Consider the following 25,577-nt stretch of genomic DNA (forward strand, 5'->3'; position numbering starts at 1 on the left):
ATGATGCAGGAATGCAGTGTGGAGCTGCCAGCCCCTGGCCCAGCCTGATCATCAGTATCGCTGGAAAGAGAAGAAGTGAGAAGGACTCAAACAAGGCCCTTGTTTGCGAGGTGGCCGAGCCGCTGTCCAACACATGCCAGCCCCCCCGTCCCTCCCCAAACGCAGAACAGCCCCGGGCAGCCTAATCCCCGCAGGGAGAGCACATGAAATCAGATGGACAAGTTTTGATGTGAGGCAGCAGCTTAGGGCAGGCTCAGGTTTCCTTTAGGTTTTTCTATATTTATCTCTGTGATTTAATGCCAGCGCCAGGGTTTAAATGCCACCAAACAGTTGGTGTTAGGAGACAGAGCAGCCGCTGCTCAGCCGCACACTCTGAGGAGGCTGCTCCCCGCCAGCCACTTGCCCATGGAGCTCTTCGAGACCAGCCCTTACTTCTTTCCAGACCAGAGATTTTACGATGGTGAAAACTATTTGAGCTCCCGTTTGCAGGGCTACGAGCAGGGGGCGTACCAGGAGCGGCCAGGCCTGGGGCTGTGTCCTGAGGGCAGGACGGGGCTGGAGGAGAAGGGCTCGCCCCTGCCTGAGCACTGCCCCGGCCAGTGTCTGCCCTGGGCATGCAAGATCTGCAAAAGGAAAACGGTTTCCATCGACCGGCGCCGCGCCGCCACCCTGCGGGAGAAGCGGAGGTTAAAAAAGGTGAACGAGGCGTTCGAGGCCCTGAAACGGAGCACATTACTGAACCCCAACCAGCGGCTGCCCAAGGTGGAGATCCTGCGCAGCGCCATCCAGTACATTGAGCGCCTGCAGAGCCTGCTCAGCACCCTCAACCAGCAGGAGCGGGAGCAGAGGGACCTGCGTTACCGCAGCACTGCCTCGCAGCCAGGGGTAAGTGCCCATCAGCCCACCCAGGGAGCTGCTGCTTCCAGAGCCAGCCCCCACCCAGGGAGATCGCAGCTTCCATAGCCAGCCCCCGCCCATAGAGAGACCGCAGCTTCCATAGCCGGCCCCCGCCCATAGAGAGAGCGCAGCTTCCATAGCCGGCCCCCACCCATAGAGAGATCCCAGCTTCCACAGCCGGCCCCCAACCATAGAGAGACCGCAGCTTCCATAGCCAGCCCCCGCCCATAGAGAGACCGCAGCTTCCATAGCCGGCCCCCACCCATAGAGAGACCACAGCTTCCATAGCCGGCCCCCGCCCATAGAGAGACCGCAGCTTCCATAGCCAGCCCCCACCCAGGGAGACCACAGCTTCCATAGCCAACCCCCACCCATAGAGAGACCGCAGCTTCCATAGCCGGCCCCCACCCATAGAGAGACCGCAGCTTCCATAGCCGGCCCCCGCCCATAGAGATACCGCAGCTTCCATAGCCGGCCCCCGCCCATAGAGAGACCGGAGCTTCCATAGCCGGCCCCCGCCCACAGAGAGACCGCAGCTTCCATAGCCGGCCCCCACTCATAGAGAGACCGCAGCTTCCATAGCCGGCCCCCACTCATAGAGAGACCGCAGCTTCCATAGCCAACCCCGGCCCATAGAGAGGGAGCAGAGCAACCACCACTTTCCAGCCATGGAGAGTGCATTTGCACCTCCTGCCTCCTAGTCCAGTGGAAAGTGGACTAGAAGGGCTGACAGTGGAGGCTGGTGACATCTGAAAATGGGCTGGCAAAAGTGACCCAGAAAGGGGCATGTGGAGCCCAGTCAAGAAAGCGGGTGACAATCCCCTGGTCAGTGCAAGCAGCCACATGGGCACAGGGTGCAAAGCGGTTTTACTTTTCAGTATTAAATGCCTGCTATGCCTTATAACCCCTTCCACAAGAACCCCCCAGGCTCCTCCTTAGGCCAAGCTCAGGTACAACTCATGGTTGCTGATAATGCCAACAAGCAAACCAAGGGGGATCTTTAGATGTGCCTCTCTGCATGGGCAAGCACCATTCTTTCCCCTTTCACAAAGGCTTAGCCTGTAACAAGACACAGTCCCTGCATGATGGCATTGCCCAGAAAAGAGTGGCTATACTGTGCATAGGATGTCTTCCTGCAGGTGTATGCATCAGGGCAGATTCACCAGTGTTCTCACTGCTTTGCTTTGCTCTGTTAAAACAGCCTTGGGCCTGGACCCTGTGTGGCTAGAGCAGATGCCGTGTAATGGAGAATCTGGTACATGCTGTATATATTGGATCATAATATTTGGGCAGTAAATGCTCTAGGCAATAAAAAAAAGTTAACTTCCTCTGCTAGTCTCATAGAAAGGCCCCTGAGCCAGGAATGCTAAGAGCAAATGTCTGCACATCCTTCCAGCAAGTGCGATTGGCACCTAGAACTGTCTTTGCAGCAGATGGCACTTGAGTGGCAAGCCCCTGCGCGTGTGCAAAGGAGAGGGCAAAAGGACGTGGGTGTGTCTGGGAAAGAGGCCACTTGTTTAGCACATTTGTTTTATTCTGTGTGTCCATCCAAGTGCCACACAAGGGCATCTGGGCCCAACCCGGAGTCTCAGAACCAGAACTGCCAACCGTACACATTCAAAACTCATGAGTCAGGGCTAGAGCTGGGTCCATTTTTTTGTTTCACGTTGAATTTTTTGTTGTACTTTTCAGTTCTCCTAAAAAAATTGAAAACATTTGTTTTCAGTTTGACCAAAGCCAGTTTTATTTTTTACATGTTTTGGAATTGCCAGTAAGCTGAAAAATCCATTCTTTGCCCAGCTCTGGTCAGTGCCCACCACCACCACAAGACGGTCTTAAAAATGATGAGATTTTTAAAAGATAATACAAGTGGGTTCTTTTTATTTGCCCCCTGGTTTCTCAACCACTAGAGTTACACTCCAGTCAAGCTTTTCTCTGCAACCCCCGGGGCTAGAAACTTACTTTAAAACAACAAAAAAAAGACAGCTGATATAGCCATGTAATCACTTGACTTCAGGAGCTGGAGATTTAAGAAGAATGCTGACTATCATGAGACTCCTGATAAAAATTTAAGAGTTAATACTGCAAAACTTCCATAACTTCTTGGCACATTTTAGGAAATGTGAAAGACTGCAATGCATTCTGGGCTGAATCCTGTGAGGTGCTCAGCACTCTTCACATTCCTATTGTGGTCAACAGGAGCTGAGGGTGTTCAGGACCTCACCGGAGGAGCTCTTTGTTTGCAATCTCTCGCTGCCCGTGCTCTATGGATCACAGTTCCTGAGGCGCAGATCTGGCTGTGTTTCTTGTTTCATTGCTTTTCTTTCATTATAATGATCAAAATTAAGAAAAATCTCCACAAGTAAACAACCAGATGAGGCAAAATTATAGGAACAAAGGCGTGAAAACTTAGAAAGTATGCTCAATTGGAATTTGCTACCAAAACAACCTGAACCAGGCAAGTGCTATGTTAAACTGTCAGGGCTACTAACTTTTCTTTTACCTATTTTATCCTCCTTACCTCTTCTCTTCCTCCCAACTCCTTGGTAGAACATATTAAAAGCTTTTACTTTAAGTGTATAATGTAAAATCTAACATTTTTGTGAAAAAAAAATCATTTCCATGACATTTTTCTATTTTTGGACAAAAGTCAAACTGAAAAATTCACATTGTTTCGTTATGAACTGACATTTTAAATTGTTTTTTTGGGTTTTTTAGTTTTTTTCTCCAGTTTTTTCATTTCCCTCCCTTTTCCCTGGGGATAAAACAAACAAAAACCAAGGAAATGAAAAGCCCAAACAAGATGGACATATTCAATTAAACATGAAACAGAACTGAAGAAGAGCACTATGTGGCTCGAAAGCTTGCCTCTTTCACCAACTGAAGTTGGGCCAATAAAAGCTATTATGTCACCCACCTTTTCTCTCTGAAACAAAACAAACATTAAACATTTCAATTCACTGAGTAGAAAAATAATTTTCAAAAAAAAAACCATGCAAAAGTTTTCATTTTTTTCCTGGACAATACTTACCATTTTTCAACCAGATCATGGTTGTGGGTTAACTTACTGGATCATTGGAACAATGTATATCACCACAGAAAAACAAAATACAAGAGAAGATGAATTTTGATTCACTAATGCCTTTGATTCTGTTAAACAATAATGTCTTTCCAAATGCAGGTGATATCTTCACTACAAAGAATTGGTGCATTTTTATTTCAAGCTGGTTACATTGCTGTAAAAACGTTGTGGAAACAAGGCAAAAGTAGCTTTTACCTCCATATAGCTAGATGAGATCAATCTATAGCCTTTCTCCCCTTCCTGGGGTTTACCAAAACTTGCTTCATCGAAGTGAAAACTACAGTGTCCTATCTACACCAGGATTTTACATCAAGATCGCTCTCTCAAGCTAGTCATCTTGACAAAAAACATCTCTCTTTTTGCAGTGAAGACAGCTTCTCGCAACCCAGGGGAGCAGATCAGTCTGTATAAATGCCAGTGATTTTGTGCAGTTTCCCTGTTTAATGTGTGAGAAGAGAAAAGGGGTATATGTCTTCACTAGACTTTTTACCTGGAGTTAAAGAATTGCCAGTTATCTCAAGATATAAAAAAGGCTGGTGTGGACACCGTCCCCCCCCCCCCACCACATTCGTGTCAGGCTACATTTGATCTTCACCCTAGGCCAGTGTTTCTCAACCTTTTCAGGTTGGTAACCCATTCTTTGAAGTGAAATATTTGTGGCCCCCTTACGTTTGCAAGGCAAGAGTAACTAATGTGTCAATGCTATGCCTATAGAATGTACTTGTGCGAGACCCTTGAGAGGGTGGCAGACAGTACTCGACCTTGAAACATCAGCAGTGAGGGAGCAAGATTTTCTTTGCTTAGAGATTGTAATAACATTTTCAATGCCCCCCTGGGCCACTGATTGCCTGTTCTGACACTCCCTTCCTCCCTGGGGTCATGATCCACCCGGTGGAGAAGCAACCCTAGGCTAATCCCTGTGGTGTTTGTAGCCTTGATCAAACATGTAATTGGTCCATCCCAGCCTTTACAACTGTGTTAAGTATTACAAGTCAATTAGCACTCAGTTAACTCCAGGTAACAAACTCTAGTGAACACCAGCCCAATGGGGACTAAGGAGTGGGGATTTCTGTTGCATAACCTCCAATTGCAGTGTAGCCCTACCCAATGGCATTTTCTGTTATCCCCCAGTCTCCCCTACGATAGTGCCCAGGAGTCTAGGTGACAGGTCTGTTTATATGCAATGAGTGTTTGCCAGGAGGTGGTGTAACGGCTCCAAACTAGAACTCTTATCTGAGCAGTTGTCCCCAGTATGGCCCCATTTGGATCTCAGCACGGTTCAGCTCCCCACACCGTGGTTTCAGAGAGGAGGTGGGAGGAGCCATTACCAGCTGAGATGCCATTTGGTGGGTTGCGGGTGTGCCCAGGAAAGAGCTGGAGCACACAGCTGTGAGAAGTGCTGAGTATCCAAGGCAAGGCTGCGAGGCAGCTGACGTGTACAGAACCATGCCAGTAGGACAGGGGAAGCCATGGCACTAGGTGCTACAACATGTCCCAGCTCCAGTGAGGGTGGCCCTTCCCTTTCCCTTCATTTGCTCTTGCTTCCATTCCAGTTTCTGCCATGTTCAGTAACTCACTTCACACTTCTCCTCTCATGGGCCAAGGTGCATTTCCCTGCTCACACGTCTCCTCAGGAGCTTTTCCCCAGTGCCCCTATTTCTTCTCACACTGCATTTGTGCTCCTCAAACCTTCTCTTTGCTCCCCTTGTCTTTGGTCCATCTGCTGGGGTCTCTGCCTCCTCCTCAGCAGAAAAATTCCCAACTCGAGGCTTGTTAACAATTGGCTCTACACAGATATGTAGAAAGACTCACAAGAGTTAAAGCCCCTATTGTCCTTCACAGCAGCTGATCCTGTTGGGGTCCAATTTACTGTCCCTTTCTTTCTTGAATCCCAAGAATGGAGATTCCGTCATGAGCTCCAGGGGACAAAAATATTCCTAAGGACTGAGCTAGACCATTACGGGACCTGTTAAGGTAGAACAACAATTCCCTAATTCTCATACACTCTCAGCTCCCATGAGAACAAAACGGCCATTAATGATCTGATGATCTGAGCTGCCACTTGCCCATGAGTCTCACAGAATCCATCTTGGGAGTTCATTGCTTGGATTCTTAATTAATATTTAAAGCATAGGACTTCTCACTCTGAGCAGGTTGGAGACAGTGGCTGTGTGTTTCCACATGGACTGAACATGATTTTTAAAACAGGTTTGCTTTTCTCACTGGTATTGAGGGAGAGGTGAGCTAGGCCCATCTGGGCCAACTGAGTAGAGCATTTCAGAGCATACCTGGGAGATGACCCCAGGATCTGATCCAGTGTGAGGGTAGAGCTCTTGGCATGAGTAACCCTAACGGTGATTGTCTCCTTCTAATTATAGGTGGCCAGTGAGTGTGGGTCCAACAGCGCCTCCTGCAGCCCAGAGTGGAGCACCCAACTGGAGTTCAGCAGTCACCCTGGGGGTAAGCAGAGCACATGCCCCAGACTGGCCTCTTGGTCCCAGTGCTTCTGGGATGAAGAGTTCAGCTCAGAGAACTGGGTGTTTATCCAAATTCTCTGAGCTTTCGGAATACAGCTCCCTCCAAAAGGCCTCCCTATCCCCTTCTTCTCCCATAACCTCCTCTCCTCCCAACAGGCCCCGTCTCCCCTTTGCCTTGTCTTTTTGGTGGGTCCAGAGGCCATCATCCCCACTCCATTGTTTTCAAGGGGTGTCCAGATGGTTCTTCCAGAAGGCACGTGGCTGCCTAGCTAATCCTCAGATCCGCATTGCAGCATCTTCTGAGCCAGGGGCAGCTGATGACCTGTCACCCTTTTGGTGCAGCAGCAGGACCCAGATCCTTTATCAACCGATAGGTTGTGTACCCAACAGCTCATCTTCCCAGAGCCTCCTCAGGGGTCTACAAGCCCTGCCCGCCTGGCCAGGCGTGAGAATGGCCGAGGTAGCAGCATTTCAAGTCCTGTTGCTATGGCGATTGAGGGATGGGAGTGGGCCTGGTACTAGACCACCTCCTCCAGAAGCCTCAGCAGATAGGGTGGGAGGACCAGAGGAATGTTGTGGTGGTGGGGGATGTCCCCATGTGGAAGGAGGACACACAGGGGTCAGGGGTGGTTCTTAGCCAAATTTTCCCAGACCCCAGAGGAATTTCTCTATAGGGAAGGAGAAAGGGTTCTTGGTTCCTTTTTTCTCATCCTTCAGGCTTTTGTTATTCTGAGAGATGAGACTTCAGATGCTCTTTGAATCACAGAATATCAGGGTTGGAAGAGACCTCAGGAAGTCATCTAGTTCCAACCCCCTACTCAAAGCAGGACCAATCCTTAGACTGATTTTAGTCCCAGATCCCTAAATGCCCCCCTCAAGGATTGAGCTCACAACCCTAGATTTAGCAGGCTAATGCTCAAACCACTGAGCTATCCCTCCGAGTTCAGGAGAATCCAGGCATTACTTCTCTTCTGGAGGGATATTACCTGTGGAGCTAGCCTGCCCCTTTGCTGCCTCTTCAGCGATTTGAGAATCGGGAGCAGATGCCTCCGCACATGCCTAGAATTACACTGGCCTTTCTTCTGCACCGCAAAAGGATTCAGACATTGCAAACTCATGTCAGGCTTGATGTCCCCTCTCCCCACTAAGGGTACGTCTACACAGCACAATGCCGCCCGCCCCCGCCGTGGCAGTGAATCTCAGAGCCAGGTCAACTAACTCAAGCTGGGATCTGAGTCCCTCTCAGTTTGCTGGGTCTCAGAGCCCAGGCTCCAGCCTGAGCCCAAATATTTACACTGCTATTTTTAGTCCTGCAGCATGAGCCTAAGTCAATGGACCCTGAGACTCCCTGTCATGGGCCTTTTTTTGCTGTGAGATGTACCCTAAGCCTCGTTCAGCATCACTGCATTGCAGGTTTCCCCTTCTGGGCACAGCAGGCTATTTTCACCCCAGCTGTAAAGCCTGAGCTGAACCTCATCCTTTCTTTGAGGGGTTTAGAGCGTTTAAGGCTCGAAGAGAACATCCTAGGGTATGTCTACACTACGGGATGTAACCCGGGCGGCCTCACCCCCGTGGCGCCTCCTATTGGTCATCCTCGGGAATTAGCTCAGTCCAGTGTCCAGAGCGCCCTCTGCAGGCCGGTGATCCGTCTTTCCAGCTACTGGCCCCGTGTCCCTCCCTGGACCCAGTGCCCTTTTACATAGGGTGCTGCCCCCTGGCAGTGACCCCTTGTTCTCAGGGTCTCTCTTCCCTAGGGAACCCCCTCCCCCTCTATTCCCACCTTGCCTCAGTGTATGGCTACTGCCAGTCATTGTCTAGCCCCACACCCGGGGCAGACTGCAGTATCAGCCAACTCATCACTGACAAGGAGGGTTTGGACCCGCTGCCTTGGCCTACCCCTGGGCTGCACCTTGCAACCCCCAGTACTAGCTCCCTGCAGCCAGGCCCTTCTCCCTCTACAGGCAGAGAGAGACTGTGCTCCTGGCTTCTCTGCTTTATATAAGGGCCTGTTGCTCAGTTTGGGGTGTGGCCCCAGCTGCTGCCACTTCCCCCAATCAGCCCAGACTAAAAGGCTGCTTTCTCCAGCCCAGTCCTTATCCAGGGCTGTTTTAACCCTTTCAGGGCCGGAGCAGTGGTCCACCCTGCTACATGGGATTATACCAATTTTACAGAAACCGTTTTTTTAAAACAGATTGTATAAAGTTGAGTGCATGCGGCCACACTAAGCACATTAATTCGGCAGTGTGCATCTATGTACCGAGGCTAGTGTCGATTTCCGGACCGTTACACTGTGGGTAGCTATCCCATAGCTATCCCATAGTTCCTGCAGTCTCCCCCGCCCCTTGGAATTCTGGGTTGAGATCTCAGTGCCTGATGGGGCAAAAAACGTTGTCGCGGGTAGTTCTGGGTACAGCCTCACCCCTCCCTCCGTGAAAGCAGCAGACAACCGTTTCGCGCCTTTTTTCCTGGGTGAACTTTGCAAACGCCATAGCACAGCAAGCATGGACCCTGCTGAGCTCAAGACAGCAATCATGGACGTTGTAAACCTCGCGCATTATTGTGCAGTCTATACTGAACCAGGACCTGCAAAACCAGGGGAGGAGGAGGCGGCTACTGCAGCGCGGCAACGAGAGTGATGAGGACATGGACACAGAATTCTCTCAAACCGCAGGCCCCTGCGCTTTGGAGATCCTGATGGTAATGGGGCAGGTTCTAGCCATTGAATGCTGATTTTGGGCCTGAGAAACAAGCACAGACTGGTGGGACCGCATAGTTTTGCAGGTTTGGGACGATTCCCAGTGGCTGCGAAACTTTCGCATGCGTATGTGCACTTTCATGGAACTTTGTGACTTGCTTTTCTCTGTCCTGAAACGCCAGAATACCAAGATGAAAGCAGCCCTCACAGTTGAGAAGCGAGTGGCAATAGCCCTCTGGAAGCTTGCAAGCCAGACAGCTACTGGTCAGTCGGGAATCAATTTGGAGTGGGAAAATCTACTGTGGGGGCTGCTGTGATGCAAGTAGCCAAAGCAATCATTAAGCTGCTGCTACGAAAGGTTGTGACTCTGGGAAACGTGCAGGTCATAGTGGATGGCTTTCCTGCAATGGGATTCCCTAACTGTGGTGGGGCGATTGATGGAACCCATATCCCTATCTTGGCACCGGAGCACCAGGGCACCCAGTACATAAACCGCAAGGGGTACTTTTTCATGGTGCTGCAAGCACTGGTGGATCACAAGGGACGTTTCACCAGCATCCACGTGGGATGGCCAGGAAGGGTTCATGACGCTCGCGTCTTCAGGAACACTAGTCTGTTTAAACGGCTGCAGCAAGGGAATTACTTCCCAGACCAGAAAACAACAGTTGGGGATGTTGAAATGCCTGTAGTTATCCTGGGGGACCCAGCCTACCCCTTGATGTCATGGCTCATGAAGCCATACACCGGCAGCCTGGACAGTAGTCAGGAGCTGTTCAACTATAGGGTGAGCAAGTGCAGAATGCTGGTAGAATGTGCATTTGGCCGTTAAAGGCATGCTGGAGCACATTACTGACTCGCTCAGACCTCAGCCAAACCAATGTCCCCTTTGTTATTGCTGCTTGCTGTGTGCTCCACAATCTCTGTGAGAGTAAGGGGGAGACCTTTATGGTGGGGTGGGAGGCTGAGGCAAATCACCTGGCCGCTGATTACACACAGCCAGACACCAGGGCGATTAGAAGAGCACACCAGGAAGCAGTGCACATCAGAGAAGCTTTGGAAACGAGTTTAATCATGGGCCAGGGTACGGTGTGACTGCTGTGTTTGTTTCCCCTTCATGAACCCCACCCCCCTCCCTGATTGACTCATTCCCTGTAAGCAACCCACCCTCCCCCTTGGATTACAGCTTGCTTAAGGAAATAACGTCACTATTGTTTAAAAATCATGTATTCTTTATTAATTCATTATAAAAAGAGGGAGAGAACTGACAAAGTAGCCCCGGTGTGGTTTGGGAGGAGGATAGGAGGGAAGAAAAAGGCCACTAAAAAAATTTCAAAATAATGACAGCCTTTTGGTTGGGCTGTCCACGGGGGTGGAGTGGGCGAGTGCACGAAGCCTCCCCCCACGCGTTCTTACACATCTGAGTGAGGAGGATATGGAACATGGTGAGGGGTGAGGGTGGTTACACAAGGGCTGCAGCGGCAATCTGTGATCCTGCTGCTGTTCCTGAAGCTCCACCAGACACCGGAGCATGTCAGTTTGATCACGCAGCAGCCCCAGCGTTGCATCCCGCCACCGCTGATCTTCCTGCCGCCACCTCTCATCTCGAGCGTCCCTCCTGTCCTCATGTTGACTGGCATCTTTCCTGTAATTTGATACCACGTCCTTCCACTCATTCAGATGAGCTCTTTCATTGCGGGTCACTTCCATGATTTCCGAGAACATTTCGTCTCGCGTCTTTTTTTTCTGCTGCCTTATCTGAGATAGCCTTCGGGATGGAGTAGGGAGGCTTGAAAAGTTTGCAGCTGCATGAGGGAGAGAAAAAAGGGAGAGAAGTATTTAAAAAGATACATTTTACAGAACAATGCTTATACTCTTTCATGGTGAACAACAGTATTCACCTTATATAGCACATGTGATTTCACTACAAGGTCGCATTTTGCATCTTAATATTGAGTGCCTGCGGCTCTGGTGTTAGAGATCTCACAGACGCAGGTCCGGGCAGCAGAATTCAGCTTGTATGCGGCCATGGTAAGCCATTGTCTTTCGACTTCTGCAGCCTTCATATACACAGTGCCCTCCTTTCCCAAATACCAAGCAAAGCCTGTTCAGTGCTGCTTCTTTCCTGTTAACATGCCGCAGCAGAAACCACCCCCCCCATCCAATTCTCTAGGATGATCGCTTTATCCCTCTCCCCACCGCGTGGCTGGTATCATGGAAGATCACTGCTAAACACCCCCCTTCCCTGCCCCCCCCCACCATGTGGCTGGTAGCAGGGAAGATCCCTGCTAGCCAAATGCGAAAAAGCTCAGCACCAATCACCCGCCCCACTTCCCCCTGCTTGGCTACCTGCAAGGAAGGATTTCTTTTAAGCAACAGCCAAACAGCCCAGTAGGAATGGCCATCTCTTTCCTCTTAATTAAATTCCCTGAATTTCATCCAGGTTACCATGAATGATATCACTCTCCTGAAGATAACACAGCGAGATAAAGAATGGATGTTGCTTGAAGGCCAGCAAACACCGGGACCATACGCAGCTAGGCTTTGTCATGCAATGATACCAGATTACTTGCTACATGCATGGCGTGGTCAAGTGTCCTACCATGGAGGACGGAATAAGGCTGCCCTGCCCAGAAACCTTCTGCAAAGGCTTTTGGAGTACCTCCAGGAGAGCTTCATGGAGATGTTCCTGGAGGATTTCTGCTCCATCCCCAGACATGTTAACAGACTTTTCCAATAACTGTACTGGCTGCGAATGCATCCCAAGTCCTCAGGGCAAATTAATCATTTAAAAAACACTTGCTTTTAAACCATGTTTTATATTTACAAAGGTACACTCACCAGAGGTCCCTTCCATGGCTTCATTGTGTGGGCTAGTGGCTTGGGAGGGCTGGGAGGGTAATTCCGTCAGGGTGAGAAAAAGCTCCTGGCTGTTGGGGAGAACGGAGTGCTGTGTGCTCTCTGCAAGCTCGCCTCCTCTTCCTCCTCCTCATCTTCCCCGTCCGCAGAATCCTCAGCCATGGCTGAGATTACCAGCCCCACCTCGGAATCCACGGACAGGGGTGGGGTACTGGTGGCGGACCCCCCCCTAGAATTGCATGCAGCTCAGCGTAGAAGTGGCATGTTTTTGGCCCTGCACCGGACTTTCCGTTTGCTTATTTGGTTTTCTGATAGGTTCGTCTGAGCTCCTTAACTTTCACACGGCACTGTACTGAGTCCCTGGTGTGGCCTCTCTGCATCATGGCCTTGGAAATTTTTTCAAATGTTTTTTCATTTCGTCTTTTGGAACGGAGTTCTGTTAGCACGGAATCCTCTCCCCATACAGCGATCAGATCCAGTACCTCCCATGCAGTCCATGCTGGAGCTCTTTTTTGATTCTCAGGAGACTGCATTGTTACCTGTGCTGATGAGCTCTGCGTGGTCACCTGTCCTGATGAGCTCTCCACGCTGGCCAAACAGGAAATGAAATTCAAAAGTTCGCGGGGCTTTTCCTGTCTACCTGGCCAGTGCATCCGAGTTCAGATGGCTTTCCAGAGCAGTCACAATGGTGCACTGTGGGATGCCACCTGGAGGCCAATACCGTCGAATTGCGGCCACACTAATCCTAATCTGACATGGAAATACCGATTTCAGCGCAACACTCCTCGTTGGGGAAGAGTACAGAAATCGGTTTTAAGAGCCCTTTATATCGATATAAAGGGCTTCGTTGTGTGGACAGGTGCAGGATTAAATCGGTTTAACTTTGCTAAATTCAGTATAAACGTGTAGTGTAGACTAGGCTCTAGTCTAAGCTCCTGCATCATACCAGCCAGCACATTTCACCCAGATACCCTTATACTGAGACTCAATTTAGACTACAGCATTTCAGTCCTCAGGAGGCTAACCTCTGTGCTACAGGCAGCAAACGGGAGAGAAGGGCTGCCCTCAACACCTGAGGCCCCAGCCATGACACAGGACTGATTAGGTGGAAGGTGGCTGGAGAATCCCTGTTCTTTTTTATCCATATTCTTTCCTGTCTGTCAGGCCATCACGCTGCATTATTCTGACGGCACTGATTCAGGGTAGACGCAACATAGGTTTAAGACGCAGGCTGTATGATGGAGGGACCCACTTGCAGTTGGCAATGGAGAAAGCAGCTGCTCCAGTGGTTTTGGTTCCTCCTTAGTTCCAGCTGCTAACTCATATCATCTCGAAATACATTCAGGACTGGGGCTGACTGGAAAAATGCATGCTTTATTCCGGGGGAAATTTGGACTTTTTGTTGGAAAAAAAACAAATCAAAACAAAAATTCTGAAAACTGAAGAATGTTTAGCTAAAAACCATTTTCTGCTGCAAATCTTCAGTTTACCATTTTTTGTTGGAAAACCAAAAAAAAAAAAAAAACACAAAAAAAAAACCAACCCCCCCCCCCAAAAAAAACAAAAAAACCGCCCAAATGTTCCTCATAAAGCAGACACTTTACCCAAATATTTTTCATTTAATCAAAAACACAATTTATTGTTGGACAGAAGTTTTAACGGAAAAATTTCAACCAGCCATATTCCTTGCTTCCTGAAAGGCCTTTTCCCATTTCAGCAAGTGCTGATGTTCCCCCAGTGTTGAGTGGGAAGGGGTGTGGGGGGGGGGGTGAGGGAGGGGGGTAGAGTAATTGCTAACAAGAGAGGAGATGTCCATGAGACAACAGGAAATTAGGAATTGCCAGACTGATCAGACCAAGGGTCCAGCTACTCCAGTATCTTCTTTCCTACAGTGGCCACTGCCAGCTGCTTCAGAGGGAGAAACCTGCACTAGCAGTTATGGGATAACCTGCCCTCATGGACAGCTTCCTCCTGCCCCCATAGTTACAGGTCAGCTTATGCTAACCTTGTTATAAATGTCTCACTCTTTTCTGAATCCTGCCACTCTTTTGGAATCAATGAGATCTTGTGGCAGTGAGTTCCACCGAGCACTCCTGGAGTGCGAGAAGGATTTCCTTTAGCAGTTTTGAATCTGCTGCCTTTCAGTTTCATTGAACATCCCCCTGCTCTTGTGTAACTTTTTGTGACTAGACATTATCTCCCTTTACTACATTATTAATTATTTTGTACACTTTACCTCTGAGAGGAGATGAATAAGAGGGGACATGAGGAAACAGTCCTAATCATGTCAGTGTTCTCCAGTCTCTGATTGTTCTCATGACCCAGCTCTGTTGAGACACAGTGTGCGTGACCCAATGAGTGTGTTTTCCCATCTCTGACATTTCATCACTTACCCTAGAAAGGTCTGTGCATGCGGGAACAGAAACTGCTTATGGTGTCTGCCACAGCTTGGCATTTCTCTCACCCCTCTGAATTGTTCAGGGCTGAGGACAGGGGATCACAACAGGGAAGAATTGTCACCTTTTCTGGCAGGTCAGTAAATCTGGGGAAGTTTCACTCCCTGTAACACCCAACTGAAGGAATGATGGGAGAGCCGCACCCTAAGTGCCCATCTTCCATGGCCTGGCAGAGCTAGAAACACTTTGCTGAGCAAGGCAAATGCTTTCCGGACAGCGCACTGGCCCTGAACAGATTAGTTCCTTTCTTGCAGCTGCAACAGCTGCTGGGATCCTGGCCATTCCCCTTGGGTCTCCCTCAGTCACTTCCATTGGCAGTTTGGTCCCCAAAGTCACCTTCATTCGGTTTCCTCTCTTGCTCTCCGTAGATCACTTGTTAAATGACGAGTCCTCTGAAGACCACAACCTCCACTCCCTGTCCTCAATTGTTGAAAGCATCGCGGTGGAGGATGTGGCTGTCACGTTCCAAGAAGAGAGGGTTCAAAATTGAGGCTGGCAGAAGCCTCGGGGGCTTTTCAGAGTCTTCCTCGGCTGGTAATGAGGTGGAAATATGGCACCAGAACTCTTCAGACACTGGAAAATGTATTTACCTGTCCAAAGTCATAGACTGTAACTGGTGAAGCCACTTATCCAATACCCTAATCATTGCAGAGTGTTTCCACTTGGTCAGCTAAGAGACAAAGGATAAACCGGCTGTTTAAAATGAAGCCTACATTAACACACAAGCTGGTGACCCAATTTTCAGGGGTGCTGAGTCCCCACTTCAATAGGAGTTATGGGTTCTCAGCCTCTCTGAAAAAAAGGGCTAGAAGTCACTGATCAAAGCATTTTGACATGATTTATTGTAAGTGGTACTTAAGGGAGGGGGGCAGAAGCAACACGAGAAGGAAGGATTCCAGAGGGGGCTTTGTGTTTCGTTCCGTTTGTGGAAGTTTGTTTCTTTGGGGGCCAATGTTTGTGTGTGGGGTTGTTTTTTTTTTAAAAGATGCTGTTTGACCAACTTCCTTTGCCAGCTGGCATTTTGCAGGCGCAGGAGCTGTGTAATTGCTGCCATCGGGGTCTTTTCTACTGAGCGCTGTGTGAAGTTGCCGGGATGGGTTTTTTTATTGTTATTTTTGCTAACTTATTTGGATTTTTTTTTTTTAAATAAAGGCAGTCTCGTTTGAAATGGTTTCTGGGTCTCTGTGTTACCTGAGGGCCGCTGCCCTCTCTCAGGTATGGCTCACTCTGGGAGACTGGCTGCTTCTTGCCAGCCTTGTGGATCTGCTTCCATTAGGAGTCCTGGAAGCAAACACGGAGGAGAGGAAGATGCAAGAGCTCAACCCGACTGAAGTCACTGGGAGTTCCAGTGCTAATTTCAAAGGGAGCTGGATTGGACACTAATTTAGATCAGTGCTACATAGGAGAACGTTCCCCTTCTAGTCACTCGTGTAATTCCCAGCGTTTTTGTACTGTGAGCTTCCCTTACAACTGATAGTCACCACACATCCTCAACATGCTTTCCAAGTATAAGCTCTTTGGGGCCGGGATGGACTTTTTGTGCTGTGTTTGTATAGCCCCGAGCACGCAATGGGGGTGAGGTCCATGGGTGGGGCTGATAGGTGCTACTGCAATACAAAAAGTAACAATAAAGTAACACTCCTGTGAACTAGGCAAGGCACAGAGTGTCAGAATTCAGCTCTGGAGATTGTATGCAGAAGTCCCTGGATCCTAGCCCTATGCTCAGAGAACTGGACCATACCCCTCCTTTGATCTGCCTGGTCCTTATCCACCTTAGCTCCAAGACCTCAAATGCCAGATTCCCTGTTGCGGAAGTGGGATGAATGCCCCTTCTATCTGCAGAGGAACAATAGGGGATGTCCTGCTCCTGCTGTCCCTTAAAATGGGGATCTCCCACTCCACAGCACCTTGTGCTAGATACTGCCCAGCGCAGGAAGCTCCAGATGTGTCATGTGCTCCAATTCCAAGATTCATAGATTTTTAAGGCCAGAACAGATCTTTGTGATCATCTAGTCTGACCCCCTGCATAACACAAGCCAGGGTATTTCTCCCCGTGATTCCTGCTTGGAGACCAACAGTTAGTGTTTGAGGAAGAGCAAATAATTTACAGGGTGGGAAACCCCCCAGAAGTTGTTCCAATAGTTAATTATTCTCACTGCTAAAAAGTTGCACCTGATTTCTAGCCTGAATTTATCTAGTTCAACTTCCAGCCACAGAATCGTGGCATAAACAAGCTTTGTCTGCTATTTTAAAGAGTTGTATAGTATCAGAAATCTTCCCCCCACATAGGTACTTTCGGAAGACGATCAAATGACCTCTTAACCTTCTCTGGGATAAATGCATCCCAAGCTGGGAATCGGTCATGTAGCTCTCTTCTGAACCCTCTTATTCTTTTCCTTGTGGCTCAACAGCATTAGAACCTGACGACTTGGAAATGAAGCGTTACAATGCTACTTTGCACACAATACAACCTCAGCTTTGCCCCCGGAAGGACACAACAGGAACTGGGAACTTCGGGCCCTTCCCTAACAAAAATGGTGTTTTTCTCGGTTTCTCTACAATACCAAATTAAGACTCCTGCTCATCCAGTCCTTCATTGTGGCCTCTGAGCTGCATTAATAGAAGGAGTAATTGCTGCTGGTTGACATATCACGCTATGCTGATTTTCTGGTTCATTTCCAGTTGCATATCACAATTAAAGAAGCTAACAATGTATTGGGGGCGTTCCTACAATTAGGTTCCTGCAGGTCAGTCAAATACTGCTCACTCCCCAAAGGCCTGTACAGAAAGGTGTTGGCACCCTAAAGGGGACACAGCTGAGGACGAATTGTGTGTGAAGCTGTACTGACCACAGCCCTGTGAAATTTCCAGGTTTATGGGCTGTTTGTTTTTGCCACCCTAATATTCTTTGCAGGAATTTATGGGGAGGCTTAACTCAGCATTTCCTGGTTTGTTAATGTTTTGAGTCTGGGGCTTTGATGTTCCAAGTCCCATGGGGGAGCAGAGAGCCCCATTATGCAGCAAAGACCGATCATTTTGGGGAGTAGATTCTCAAGAGTGGCATCGGCACAGCAGAGATTCAAAAGCAGGAGAGAGAAGACATTGGTGGGAACGAATCATGGAGTCATCCTGCACAATTAGGCGCAATGACACAAGGGAGCTCTTCTTGTGCACGCAAGGCAGATTTTCTCAGCTGGACCTGCCCAAGAGCCCAGCCAGGATGTTTTCATTCAGGACATGCTCATCAGCCTCCCGTTGGCAGAAGACAGCTACTGATGGCATTAGAACTACCACCTTTATTTAGTGGCTCTTCTAAATGACCCTCCGTGAAGTTGAGGCTGAGAGGCTGTGCTCTTCCAACAGACATGGATACAGAGGAGAATAAAGCACAAGCCAGCTGTCGCTTTAAAATCCTGTTTATTGGAACACACATACATCCTTTCCCCACCCCGTTTCAGGGCTTGGAATCCATGCAGTACCCATAATATGACAAAAGAAACAGGGTATTGATATAAAGGGGTCACTTTCTCTTCAAATTAAAAAAATATTTAATACTGTATTAGGCAATACACCAAAAGACATTGGAACTGTACAGTCTCTCTGATATTGCACTTCCAAACAGCACATTATGAGTATAGGTCATTCCAGCCATCTATAAATACCACACCAGAAACAGGGGCCACACAAGGCAAAAGTGGCACGAGGAGACAGAGATCCTACCCTACAAGGAAGAAATGGAAAAAGTCAAGAACCTCCTGCACCAATTGCTACCTAACCTCAGAGGGGCAAGCGGTGGGAGCTCCTGGTGCACCCACGGCTGGGGCAGGTGTGGCCATTTCCTGGGCACCCAAGCAGGAAAGGGGGGTGGTGAAATCATCAGGTGTTTGAACATCTAACATTTCATGTGCACTTCTAGAGCGTACGGTGGCTGGAGAGGGAGGCATGGGGGCAGCTCCTGGCCTCCCCCTCACAACCCATTGCAGATGGGCTTGGTGCCTCGAATCCTCAGGGTGCTCTCAGCACCAGCTCAGTTCTCTCTTTCTCTTTCTCTCTCTCACACACACACACACACCTCAGTGTGTACACGGCGTGTGAAAATGCTGCGTAACCCAGCCTAGTCACTAAGCTCACCTCTCTGTGACGGGCAGGCCCCTCTCTGCACCAGCAGACCCCTCTCACCCCGTCCCTGAGGGCAGCTCCCTCTCTGCACCAGCACAGACCCCTCTCACCCCATCCCCGAGGGCAGCTCCCTCTCTGCACCAGCACAGACCCCTCTCACCCCATCCCCGAGGGCAGCTCCCTCTCTGCACCAGCACAGATCCCCTTCCCTCCAGGCAGCACAGTGGCTTGGTGCTGAAGCCCAGTGTCTTCCCCAGCCCATGGGCTGTCCTGGCAGAAGCTCCTAGCCGCGAGGCCCTGCACCACAGCTCATGTATTATGGGGAAGGGGGATTTGCTCTCGTTCTCTGGGCAGAGGGCTCCTTGGCTTCATGGTGCCTGCAGTGAGGAGATGCTGGCACGGCTGCCCTCAGCTATATTGGCAAAATGAAACAAACACAGAAACAAAGTGGACAAAAATTGCAGACCGGCCTCAAGGCATGTCTGGCCCTCACACAGGGCTGGGCCCTGCTGACGGAAACACGGCGTGGCCGGTTGACCATGTCTGCAGCAAAGAGGTGCCCCGTACTGCTCTTGGAGGAGCCTATGTCCATGAGGCAGGTGAGGAGGGCTGCAAGCCACAGAGGATACCAGGATCTAGGGGAACCCAAGAGGAGACTGGGAGGGGGTGGGGTTGGGTACAAGCAGGAGGCGGCGAGAGTCCTTTTCGGTCCACGTGGCCTGTAGCGTCTGGTCTTTGGAGCAGAGGAGCCGACGTGGTCTGGATTCTGGCCTAGTCCTGGAAGGCAGCCAGCATGTACCCGTACAGGTAGTGGGAATGTGCTGCAAGACAAAGCACCAGAGGCCATGTGAGCATGAGAGGATGTGACACAGAGCTGCAGCAGCTCCCTTTTGCCTTCCTCTGGGGGCTGGAGCAGCTAGGGCTTTCCTTGGAGCAGGGCAGGGGGTTAGCAACCCCTCTGGCTTATCTATCTCAGGGACTTCGATAGCTCCCATTGCCACAGGGTCAGAGCATTCCTCGTAATCTTTACAGTCTTTATCCTCAAATTCTGCTGGGAGGCAGGGCAGGGCTATTGCCCCATTGCACAGATGGGGACTGAGGCCCAGAGAGGCTAAGTAACTTGCCCAAGGTCACACAGGGAATCTGTGGCAGAGCCAGGAATTGACCCTGGGTCTCTGGCTAAAACCCTAATCACTAGGCTGCTCTTCTTCCATTCCAGTGGGGCCCTCCCAAATCAGGAGGTGGAGAAAGCTCTAAGACAGAGACCAGGCCAGCTGGTTGGGCTGATCAGGGACAGTCCCCGGGGGGGGGGGGGGCGGGGGCAGGAACCAGATCTGCCTATGTCTCTGGACAGCCCCTAGCACAGAAGGATCCTGGTCTGTAGGCACCACTGCAGTACAGATAGTAACAACTAATAACAACCTGCTGGGAGGGCAATGGGAGCATCCTCTAGGGGGTGCAGTGTTTCCATCAGCCGGAGATGCCCCTACTGTACAATGCATTGATCGGCACCTGGAGCACGATCAGGGACAGTCCCATGTCCTGACAGGCTGTGATGCAGGAGAATGCAAGAGCCTGTGATCCATTCCCCTTCTTGACTGGCAGCATATCTCCATGAGCTCCAAGGGGAGAGCTCTGGGCCCGCCCTTGCCCCCCTGCTCAGCCCCTCCCCACTCACCAGCTCTCAGTGAAGATCACTTGGAGCAATCCAGCAGGCGAGTGAGCAGAGACCTGGGAGTTAATGGGAGGGGGTGCACTCTAGGCATGCAGGTTACAGTAATTGCCTCAGGGGCAGACAGGTCCCCAAGGCCAATGCAGGCCCAATGCTGGCTCAGTCACTCTGCGCCACCCACGATGGACCTCTATAACCTCACACTGAACATCATCCTCCCCAGGGTCCATGGGCAGGCACCTGCCCTGCAGGGCCTTCATGTCAGACGTGTCGGGCCCCTCTGCACTCTTCCCACTGGTGCAGGCCCGCCAGGCTCCTGTGCTCCAGTTCCATGCACTGTGCCCATTCTAGCGCCTTCCGGCCAGCACTGCCAAGCACGGTCAATGAATTCACTTGCAGCAGGGGAGAATCTTACTGAGGTTAAAGTGCTTTGGAGAGGGGACATGCTGATGAACAGAACTGCTCCATGGCGGATTGATGCCAGTGCTCTGTGTAAGCAGGTGAAGTGATGGGTCCCGAGTCACACAGCAAAGACATTGCCAGGAACATAGCCCGAGAGCCCTGACTCTAAGGCCAAGCTCCAACCACTGGGACGTACCCTGTGTGTTACTCTGTCAAATCCCCGTGAAGCCTAGGGTGAAATGTGGCCTCCTTTGCTGGGGTAAACCAGCACAGACCATTGATTGCAACAGAGCCAGTTTATATCAGCAGGGGACGCGCTGTAGAGAATTATGAAACATCTTTCCTGCAATGACATTGGCGTGTGTCTGCAAGCATTGTGGGGCTATATCTGCGGCTGTCTCTACATCCATCCACAGCAGATCAGAAGAGGATCCTTAGTTAGAATTAAATGTTCAGAAAGCAGCATCCCATTAAAACTGACCGCAGACGTACTGGCCCTCCTCTTAGCCAGTGCCCTCCCCACTTTTCTCTTTATTCCCTGTTGCACACTGTCTGAACACTAGCCTGAGACAAGGTGGGTGAGGGAATATTTTCTCTTGAACCAACTTCTGTGGGTAGAAGGGATGTGCTTCATTGAGCTCTTCTTCAGGTCTGGAGTTAGCTAGGCAGGAGTGTCCAAGGGAGACCAAGGCAGGATACTAACCTGACAGGTGATAACTCACTAATGAGCAGGAGACAGCCCTTGGTGATGCTGTGACAGTTTGTACTCTTACGTTCACCCTTTTTACAAATCTATGATAAATTCTGTACAAAGTATGCCTTATGAGGCATCATTTGAAAACTCATAATCTGCTGAACATTATTATCCCAGCAAAATATATGCAGCAACACTGTATGTAAAGTTATAAAACTCTACTGTATAAGGCATGTGCTAAGTCTGGGGAAAAACCTCAGACCAGTTTCCCAGAGACAAAAGGAGAGCTCACACCTCTGTCAGGTGCCAACATAATCAAATGGACTATCACCTGGTTAAATGGCCACTCCTTGGCAGGAAAAAGGGTGCGAGTGAAAAATGTACAAAAATTGGCAAAGGAACAGACTTGTTGTTGTCTGATCCCCAGCTGGAGAGGATTCTCAGAGCAGAGGGAAAGATATAAAAATGAGGAACAGAGGCCCCAAATCACCTCTTTCCCCTCATCTCTACTTACGGTATCAACAACGTTTGAAAGACAAAGGACACATCACTGAACGGGGGGAGACGTCCTGGCTGAAAGATCCAGCCAAACTGGTGTAAGCAAATGGTGAGAAAAACCCTTTGCTTTGAAGTCACTTAGCTTGTTAAGGCAGGTATTAGTTGGTGGTTTACCTTTTATTTCTGTGTAACCAATTCTGACTAATATGCCTCATTACTTGTAATCACTGAAAATCCATCTTTCTGTACTTGTTTTATTGTTTTAGCTAAACCAGCGTGTGTTTGGATTGAAGTGTTTGGGAACCTCCACTTGTGCATCTCATTTTCTATTAACGAAATGACAGCCTTTCTATGAGCCTGTATTGTCCAGAAGGAAAGTGCTGGGCAGGACAAGACGCACATTTCTGGGGACTAGTGTGGGACTACGACCTTGCTGGTGTCACTCTGGAATATAATTCAGGAGCGGCTAGAAGCCCTCACATAATTCAGCTGGGATGGATTTTCCATGCTGGAGGCTATGTGAGAGCAGGCCTGGAGTTGTTCCCCAGCAAAGCCGTGTAAAAGGCACCCCAGGTTGGAGAGCTAAGGGGACACAGCTGCCCAACAGCCCAGATTGTACCCTGGGGAAGGTCACAGTGATGCTCTCCAAAGGCGCGAGCAACAGAAGCAACAGCTGAAGACAAGCTCCGTGTCGCTCAAAAGCTTGTCCCTTCCACCAACAGAAGTTGGTCCAATGAAAGATATTTCCTCATCCACCTTGTCTTCGCTCTTATCCTCTGTGAACACCAGACTATGAGCTCTCTGGGCCAAGGGCTGCCTTTGCAGCATTTGTTTCTACGGGGCCTAGTGCACCAAGGGATCCTCAACTGGGGTCTTTAAGCCCTGCAATTACAATGAGAAGCTGTTTACTTCTGAAGCTCCAAAGGAAAGTCCTGGGGAAATCAGGAAACCCTGCTGACGTGCTAATGACCTCATCCCCTCTGGAATTTCTCTAGGTAGGTAAGCTGGCTTGGAGCGCTTTCCCAGAGAGAGGTGGAGAGGAGGACAGAGGCATAGCTGTGCCAGCGAGAGGAATCCAGCAGTGGAGGGTTGCACTGGGTCTTTCCTTGGGCTCGACAAGTAGACCCCCTGCCAGCTGTTTGGAGTATTGCCATTTCAGCTACTGTACCTTGATCTTTCTTAAACTTACCCACAGTCTGGGCTGATTCCCATTAGAGAAAGATCCTCAGCAGGAATACGTTCGAACTGTGGAGGGCTCCAACCTTTGCGGCCCAGATGCACCAACTGCAAGCCGGTCAGAGTAAAACACAAAGCATGCGATTAGGGACCTCGGGGTACCCTGGCCTAGCTCAGAATTAACCCTCAGCTGCCCATGGGCCTGGCTCCAGCTGGGCTGTTATTCGGAAGGGACAGGAATTAGTTGTCTGGACTCAGAAGGCCTGAGTATTTCGGTTAACAAGCCTTAATGAGTGGCTGGTGCTGTACAGCAGGGTGCATGCATTGCTGTCACACAATGAGAGTGAGAGTTCTCCGGCGATGTCTCAGGGAGGCCAGAAGCAGGCTCATTTAGTGTAACCCATATTTGGAGGGGGGAAGGAGTACGCTAGACCAGCTCAGATTCCCTTTAGCCTTCCTTAGGCTTGTTTAGGCTCTTCTCTGAATCTAACCCAGGACGTCTGAGCTATTCTGCTTCTTGGGACATCATCTAATTTTCTCCTTTGTGAAGTCTGTCCCTGCAGAATGCTTCTCTTGGGCTTTATACCCCCTGCAGTGTGCATTCCTGTGTCACCAACTCTCACGATCTTATCCTGAGTATCTCACTACTCGGTGGTTTTCTGAAAGCCCCAGCTCCCGGAGTCCCCTGATTAGGTAAGAGTCTCTGCAACTCCTAAGTAAGTTTCTAGCCCACATGGTTGAAGAGAAATGCATAAGTGCTGATTCTGTGGGTGCTCTGGGGCTGGAGCACCTATTGGGAAAAAATGGTGGGTGCTGCCCCATATCAACGCCTCTCCCTCCCCACAGCGCCTCCTGGCCCTTGGCGTGCCCCGCCAATCAGCGTCTCCTCCTCCCTCCCAGCACCTCCCGCCCACCACGAACAGCTGTTTTGCGGTGTCAGGAGGTGCTGCGGGGAGGAGAGAGGGCACAGCGTGCTCAGGGGAGGGGGTGGCACTGCGTGTGGAAGATGCAGGGTTCGGATGGGAAGAGGCGGGGAGGGTGGGAGCGAGGGTGGAAGAAGAAGGGCGGGGATGGGGCATCAGAGGAAGTGGTGGAGTGGGGACGGGGCCTGGGCGGAGTTGGGTGGGGAGCACCCCCACCCCCAGCAGATCACAAACTCAGTGCCTATGCTTGGACGTGTGAGCTGAGAGCAGCCCAAAGGCTCAGAAACCAGAAGTCAAAGACAATGAGCCCAACAGACTTTTTTTTTTTTTTTTTATTTCAACCTTGTGACTTTTTAGGCCAATCTCCTGCTTTTTGGGGGAGAAGGAGGGGCTGACTCACGATTTTGGAATGGCTGGGAATGCTAGGGAGGCGGGGCTCAGCGTACGTCCAGGCTTCAGTCACAGGACACGCCGGCAGCTTGAGCAGACATACCTGAGCTAGCTTTGATCGAGCGCTGCAGCATGGGCCAGCCCCATGAGGCACTACCCAGGCTCCAGCCAACCTGGGACAGTCCCCACTGAAGTGCGTCCAGCCATGGCTTTGCGGCTTTTGGTCCTGCAGCTAGCTGGGTCAGTGCTAGCACAGGTAGGTCCACTGGAGCTGCAGTGGTACCTTGTGATTGAAGTCTAGCCATGCCCAAAGAGTAACCAGTGGAGAATGGATCATTGCTCGCCGGCTCTAAGGTTCGGGCTGATCTCAGCTTCAGAATCCCGAGGAGAGAACGGAGTTAGGATGGGCACCGGGGCTCGGGTGCCACCTCTCCCAGTTCTGTCACTAGATATATATGGGCTGGATGCTGGAATCCCTGGGAGAAGCTCTCTGGCCTGTGTGGTGCGGGAGGTCAGAGTGGATGATCAGTATGGTCCTTTCTGACCTTTCTGTCTATGAATTGACGAAATGCTGCTGATGCAGGCTTGGAAACTGCTACTGCCCTACGGCAAATGGCCCTGGATGCCATCCAGGCCCTGAGCATCAGCAGCAGGAACATCGATGCTGAACCGAAAAGTAGTACATAATAGTAACATGGAATGAACAGAAAATGAGCTGCAGAGAGGTAGCACACTGTCTCCCTCGGACAGCAGCTGGGCTAAATGATACCTCATAGCTTGGATCGTAGCTCAGATACTTTGCTCTGTGGCTTGCCCAGGCTTCCTGAGGATGCTGTCTGGCCCTGGTGACTCATGTTTTGATATTATGGTGACAGATCTGTGATAGACAGACAGCTAGGGAGCTTGGTGTTTCACCTCCTCGTTGCCCTTTCATTAAGAGGCTCAGGGAAGAGACTGCACGGCCCCCCATTCACTGCCTAGGAGGTGTCCCCCGCAGCACCCTCCATGGTGGGTGCAGATGTGCAATCTGCTATCTCCTCATCCTCCTTGACTGCTCCCTTTTCCCCTGCATGGGGCCCCAGGGCCTCCTACTTCTCATGCATCTGATGGATTTATTTTCTCTCTCTCTCAGGCTAGTCTCCAAGTTTAGCCCAACTATCTCAAGTCCTCCTCTCAGACTCCCTTGGGCTGGATTGCCCTGTTGTGGAGGGCAGCTTTCACCCGGGACAATCACTGGGGC

At 50.2% G+C, this 25,577-nt stretch overlaps 2 protein-coding genes across 8 annotated transcripts in view; one reads left to right on the forward strand and one right to left on the reverse strand.

The window, feature by feature from the left end:
• Positions 1 to 361: 361 nt before the first annotated feature.
• MYOG (myogenin) lies at positions 362 to 15,599 on the forward strand. 2 transcript variants are annotated; one of them, XR_007774774.1, is made up of 4 exons: positions 362 to 885; positions 6,358 to 6,439; positions 13,900 to 13,996; positions 14,832 to 14,919. XR_007774774.1 is itself a non-coding variant. In XM_050956447.1 (3 exons), exons 1-3 carry the CDS (start codon positions 406 to 408, stop codon positions 14,951 to 14,953), a joined length of 684 nt encoding a protein of 227 aa, XP_050812404.1. In that variant the 5' UTR covers positions 362 to 405; the 3' UTR covers positions 14,954 to 15,599. The 2 variants fall into 2 exon arrangements, 1 of the variants encoding a protein (XP_050812404.1); XM_050956447.1 differs by lacking the exon at positions 13,900 to 13,996 and having other exon boundaries at positions 14,832 to 15,599.
• A 2,264-nt stretch (positions 15,600 to 17,863) lies between these two features.
• PPFIA4 (PTPRF interacting protein alpha 4) overlaps positions 17,864 to 25,577 on the reverse strand; it is a 204,969-nt gene continuing 197,255 nt past the window's right edge. For 5 of the 6 annotated variants that reach the window (XM_050956078.1, XM_050956083.1, XM_050956077.1 and 2 more), the window contains 3 exons: positions 23,038 to 23,132; positions 18,684 to 19,403; positions 17,864 to 18,635 (listed from right to left, as the gene is read on the reverse strand). In XM_050956078.1, coding sequence (XP_050812035.1) covers positions 23,074 to 23,132 — 59 coding nt within the window. In that variant the 3' untranslated portion in view covers positions 17,864 to 18,635; positions 18,684 to 19,403; positions 23,038 to 23,073. The remainder of the gene's footprint in view (positions 18,636 to 18,683; positions 19,404 to 23,037; positions 23,133 to 25,577) is intronic. The other variant, XM_050956080.1, reaches the window with a different exon arrangement.

Source organism: Gopherus flavomarginatus, chromosome 5 (assembly GCF_025201925.1).
Source record: "Gopherus flavomarginatus isolate rGopFla2 chromosome 5, rGopFla2.mat.asm, whole genome shotgun sequence".
Classification (NCBI taxonomy): Eukaryota; Metazoa; Chordata; order Testudines; family Testudinidae; genus Gopherus; species Gopherus flavomarginatus.

Coding starts and splice junctions, on each gene's coding strand:
- MYOG (XM_050956447.1), top strand. CDS start 406: ATGGAGCTCTTCGAGACCAGCCCTTACTTCTTTCCAGACCAGAGATTT. Junction 886..6,357: donor GCACTGCCTCGCAGCCAGGG/GTAAGTGCCCAT, acceptor TTCTAATTATAG/GTGGCCAGTGAGTGTGGGTC. Junction 6,440..14,831: donor GTTCAGCAGTCACCCTGGGG/GTAAGCAGAGCA, acceptor TGCTCTCCGTAG/ATCACTTGTTAAATGACGAG.